Source organism: Lolium perenne, chromosome 6, assembly GCF_019359855.2.
Source record: "Lolium perenne isolate Kyuss_39 chromosome 6, Kyuss_2.0, whole genome shotgun sequence".
In the NCBI taxonomy this organism is placed as follows: Eukaryota; Viridiplantae; Streptophyta; class Magnoliopsida; order Poales; family Poaceae; genus Lolium; species Lolium perenne.
In genome coordinates, this window is record NC_067249.2 from 97351851 (window position 1) to 97357764 (window position 5914).

Sequence of the window (5914 nt, forward strand, 5' to 3'; positions counted from 1 at the left end):
TAAAATAAAGCTAGGGGTAAAAAACTTGCTACCCTTGGATCAAATAGTAGTTACATCATTCACCATTGCTGGTAAAATAAAGCTAGGGGATCATTATCCCAAAATTCATCAACATGATTTCTGACACTATGCCTAGCTAGTTCATGAGCAACCTGATTCACCGGCCACGCTGAGCAGCTCAGGACGAATGTTTCACGACGCGACGGATGCGTCGTATCTTTATCTCATCGTCAAACAAAGCAGATAGGATGACATAAAATGGACGGGGAGAAGCAATACACTTGTTGCTGCTGCAACATAAAGGGCGCCGACGAGCGAGCCCACATGAGCTGCACTTATCTGGAGCCTAGCCCCTCTTTTTCCAGTTGCGGCAACTGCACATGACACGTCGAATGACACTTTTCATCCATTCAGGAACATTTCCTTAATGCAACAAGAAGCTGACATGGTGGCTACTGATAACTAGTATAGGAGCTAGAGTACAACAGAGCTACAAAATCAAAACTGGTTCATGGCTATCTTCCCCCTCATTTTCAGATGATACAGTAATAATAACAGAAGAAAAGCAAATACTCCATGATAGAAGCTACACCTCACAACAGCCATCAAAGGTCCTGCTGCTTCTTCTCCTGGGCCATCCTCTTGCGGATCTCCTGCGCCGCGTTGAAGATGCCTAGTGTTGGTTTATTGCAGACGAAGCACTTCTTGTTCTTCGAGTGATGCTGAAAATCACAAGATAGACATGGTGAGTCTGTTTGCAGTGATCAAACTATAACTGACTACACAAATAAAAGAGAAGGTGCATACTTCTCCAATTGTGATTAAGAGAAAAATAAACCAAGATAATGCTTAATAAATTATCGAGTGTCCCCATATACTCCATTACCAAAGGAGATTCACCATTACACATGCAGAACAAATAGCAAACATGCTATAAATCTGTGAACCATACAATTCTGCTGCACTGTTTGTCAGTCTTAACAATATTGCCATGTTTTTAGTTGACTGTGGACTACTCAAAGCTTGGCTCCGTTACGCTCAGATAGTATGATATATAATGCTTATTCCGAGCACTCACTTCGTATGTATGTGGCCATGCTAACAGACCCATCATTAACTCAACTGTTTCCAAAATGACTGCAAATTTCTCATAATGTACCATTTTTTTACTTACAGTTATAGTTCAGAATTATTGCAACCAGACTGTACAGTTTCTGGGACCTTATCTCAAAGTTTGGAAGGTGGAATCAGTTCAAATTGGAAGGGGTGCACCCACCAAAACCTCAATGAAGCACCCAGAAGCGGAGTAGGACATGGTGCTTCGACAATCCATTGTCTTGGGTTCCAGGGCCAAAGTCTAGTTTGGGTAGGTCTAATCTAGTCTAGTTCTAAACAACAATCAAGTCTCCTACTTTACCATGTTCATGTTCAAAGCTTCTCAAGTGGTCAACTTCTGTTACAAACTTATGTATCTGCTTTTGTCCCAAATGTTTGGAGAAGATCCACTTGCGGAGAGTTAGGTCCTGGGAAGCCAGCTTAGCGAAAAAATCCTTTTTAGGATTTGTGTACCTAAATTTGCCTGATGGCTTCAAGAGAAGCAGTCTTCATGTCAAAGGTTTAGATAATGATACCATCACTAGTGTGTGTAGTTAAATTTACACTTGCATCCAGAACAGAGTCAGGCTTGCCATAGATCAATTAGCTGAGAACTGTGGGCACAGAGAGTTATTACCATCTTTGTACAGTTACTCAGTAAGTCTTGGGTAGCTATACAAAATTCGAATGTTTTTTGTCACTCCATTTCCATGTTGGAGCCCGTAAAGGCCAGAGATTACAATTGAGCCATGCGCTTGAGGTGGTTTAATGCAGATATCTAGCATGAAAGTGAACAGCCTCCATGAGAAGAACAACAGGAAGAGATGTTTAGAATTTAGATAGACGTACGGTTGCCCTGTTTTCATAGGTTCCACATAATTTCCCTTGGGGTGAAATATATCTTCACTTCAACAACACTAGATTTTGTCACACATCTAGCAGGTCATCTGTGCAGAATCTAGATTCCAAACCCCTTGCTCACATTCTCTACAGATCCAAGCCTAACCTATAAAAACATCATCCACCTACCCACTCACCCTAATTTATACTATACCCAATACATTTATTCACTTGTCCCCGATGTCATGTAACTATACAAGCTCTTTAGGCATGCTCACATTTATTCACTTATGTGTGCAGAATCTAGGTTTCCAAACCCCTTGCTCACATTCTCTACAGATCCAACCCTAACAATCTTAAAAAAAACTCATCCACTCCTACCCACTCACCCTTATTTATATGATCCTACTCTGCCCATTACATTTATTCACTTTGTTCCTGATGTACGTCATGTAACTATACAAGCTCTTCCTCCATCTCAAAAGGAATAACGATTTGCTAGTATATGAATTTGTATCCCATCGGATCTCTATATATGCAATTTGCTACTGCGCATAGGAGGGACCTTAAAATAGTCCGATGTGGTCAATTAAAGCTCTATAGACTCCACCAGGATAGTTGAACCCAGGAAATGATGTTTCAATTATCAAGTTTGCATGCATGATACCCTCCGAGTTAACATTTCAACTAAACATTCATGCGTGCAGACAAATACAAATAGGAAGGAGAATCTATTAGAACTCAGGGATCAAATATTAACTTGGATAATACTGCCTCCGTTCCATATTAACTGTCACAGATTTGTCTAGATTTGCATGCATCTACTCACTAAAACGCGTCTAGATACATGCATATCTAGATAAATCTGCAACAGTTAATATGAAACGGAGGGAGTACATAGGTACATGTTATATGGCCATAAAGCTGATGATTGCACAAACAAAACATTCAGTTAGTCCAAAAACATATTCAGCTAGTGTGATATAAAGAGATTTGTTTCTTCACCACGCCGCTATTTTGTTACATTCAGCTAGTACAAAACAAAAACATTTGGCTAGTACGATTTTTTGCAGAAGTACAAATCTTGTGTAAGTGCTAATGTTTCAATAGATCATGTGGAAAAAGGATCATATTTAGCTGATGGTACTTCTAGTGCATAAAAGTTCAATCAAGTCAATACATGAGATATGTAATGTATTATGGTGAATGTTAAGTTCTGATCCCTTTTATACATAGTTATCTTTTATCCCAAATCAAGCAATCATGGTTCCATGTTAGATGATGATACATATTATGAAAGCAAAGCAAGTGAACTAGATTTTGTACATGACATTTTATCATCGATTGCATAGCATAATTATCAATGAAAAGCAGATCAAATTGCGGGTTTACCTTCAATGCACAGTGCTCGCAGAAATAATGCTTGCATTTTGTGACGACCGGATCGACAAACGGCTCCCTGCATATGAAGCAGGCAAAGGGCAGCGCCTCCTCATCGTCGCTGTCATCCTCCTCGGCCTCGCCATCGCTCCCACCCATCTCGCGCATGGCAATGCGGCGCTTGCGGGCTTTCTCGGCCTCGTCGTACTCCCTCTCGAGCTGCCAGCCGGACTTGTAGTCGCCCCTGTCGTGCATGAACTTGCAGGAGTCGCCGTAGCCGCAGTAGCCCGTCTCCTTGTAGTCCTTGCAGATGTCGGGCTGGTAGTCGAAGCGCGTGGAGAGGCGAATGTGCGCGGACGCCCGCAGCGGGCCGTGCGCGCCGCCGGCCTTCTCCCCGGACACGGTGTGCTCGCGCCGGAACCCGGCCTTGTGGTCCGTGTAGCCGCTGATCCCCTTGTAGAGGTCCCCGGAGGCGGAGGGGGCGGAGGAGGGGTTCTTCTTGAGGGACTCCTCGGCCTGCTTGAGCTGGCGCTCGCGGATGGCGCGCGCGTCGCGGTCGTAGGCCGTCTCCGTCTCGAGCGTCGCGGTGGCGCGGTTGTCGGTGGAGGACTGGATCGTCCTGGACGACTCGAACTGGAAGCGGCGCGGCTCGGAGGAGCTGTCGGCGGACGAGAAGAAGAGCTTGCTGGTGGTGGAGAGCGGCTTTTTCGAGCGCGCCGCCGCGATGGCGCCGGAATCGTCGTCGCCGCCGCCGCCGTCTTCGTCGTCGGAGCCGGCGGACGCCGCTGGACGCTTCCGGATATTCCTCGGTGGCTTTCGGATAAAGTTGCACACCGGCGCGGAGCCGCCGGCCCCGAGCTCGCCGCCGGCGTCGGACATCGGGGTGGGTAGGGTTCGGGGCTATGGATTGGAGAAGAAACAGGCCCGTCCAGCCCGAAGCGGGTTCAGGTACGAATAACTTTTTTTTATTAAGAGGCGGTGCTCAGCCGGGTTACATTTATCTTTATCTTTACTATTAGATACGAAAACGACCGTGGTACGTCGAGCAGATGGGCCGAGGCCCAACGTCCGTCACTCGGGTCTTGAGCCGCGATCACCGGTAGAAAAGGGAAAAAGCCCCACGGGCGCCTCCCGACTCCTTCCCTAACCGCTCCGCCTCCCTGCTCCTTCCCCAACCGCGCCGCCCCTTGGCTGGCTCCTATGGACGGTGATCCCGTCTGGCTCCGGCCGGGACGAGGTGGAACGAGTGGACATCTGTGTCTAGCGCGGAGGAGTCGAGACCAACGCTCGCGACGACGGCCGCGTGCCCAGTATCCGACGAAGCATACAAGATCGAGACCAACGCTCGCGACGACGGCCGCGTGCCCAGTATCCGACGAAGCATACAAGATCGATGTCGATCTGCAACGAGGTGGACTGGATTCTGCTCTATCCGGCCACCATACCGCGATTCCCCAAGCTGGACGCACGCGAGACCACCTTGCCGTGGTTCATCTCCGTGCCGTAGTGCTGGAACAGCGGCCACGGCGACGCATCGACCCGCTCAGATCACCAATGCGGAAACACGCGAAGCGGCCGGCCTGAAGAGCAAGCGCGCGCGTGACCAGATGCAGTGGCCACTAGCGACGATGACTAGGTTGTGTGGTGCTATTCGAGTTTGCCACTGTTCTACAGTGGTGGATGCTGGACAAATGATTGATCCTGAGGGACCCCCTTTTTCTGACAGATTCTGCCACTCTAGCACAGGCAGCAGCAGCAACTCACAATATTTTTGCCAAGCCTGGACATTAGGAAATTAGGTCTCAGCTGGCCAGCGTGTTCAGTTCAGGAGAGAATTTTTTAGCCCAGCATACGTCATTCAACAGGCTAAGGCTCTTGGTCTTGGTTAGCTTTCAAGCTCCTATACAGAACCTGTATCTTTAGATGTAGTAGAACTTTTTCTTGGGTTTCTTCTTATCTCGGTTGAGCTCCTTCATCAATCAGAGACGTTCTCTATGTCTCTCCTTTTGCGCCCCTATTTGTAAAATGTTGTTTAAGTATAGCTATGTTCTTCAAAAATCTTGCATGCTCTTGAAAAAAGTAATAATTTAGCTATGAGCTTAAAAACAAGATTCATATGGAAGGGGAAGGACACGAGAGGCAAGCCATCGCGAGGAACTCATTCAGCCGCGGAATCCGTCCATAGCTGCGGCGGTGCAGGAGGACTGGTTGGGGCGAGCGGAAGCCATCCGATTTGGATTTGGGCAAATTCGATATACTACATGATTTAGATGCATCTCCAGTCACAGCGGCATGTGGTATCGGCGGTTCTTCCGACATGACCTGTCTCCGAGGGAAGAGAGAAAGCCACCCGCCCAGGTGCCCAAACATTAGTCTGCGTCACAATCCAACTCTAGGAGGAACGGCCGACCGACACATGTCAAGCCCCGAAGGCATGCCTAAAACTAGCTTCCAACTAGATGGCTTCAAACATAATGGACTCGGATTGAGGTGACGCTATCGACGAAAACAATACAACCGTGATGCATTCCGGGTTGCAAGTACTCGGGTCTTGGGGAGCTGCTACGGGAAAGAGGAATCAGATGCGTGAAGATAAACA

At 47.4% G+C, this 5914-nt stretch overlaps 1 protein-coding gene across 1 annotated transcript; it reads right to left on the minus strand.

The window, feature by feature from the left end:
• Positions 1-381: 381 nt before the first annotated feature.
• LOC127307388 (zinc finger CCCH domain-containing protein 15) lies at positions 382-4278 on the minus strand. The gene is made up of 2 exons (XM_051338116.1): positions 3328-4278; positions 382-722 (listed from the first exon to the last, which is right to left on the minus strand). The coding sequence occupies exons 1-2, from the start codon at positions 4192-4194 to the stop codon at positions 606-608; spliced, it is 984 nt and encodes a 327-aa protein (XP_051194076.1). The 5' UTR covers positions 4195-4278; the 3' UTR covers positions 382-605.
• Positions 4279-5914: the final 1636 nt, after the last annotated feature.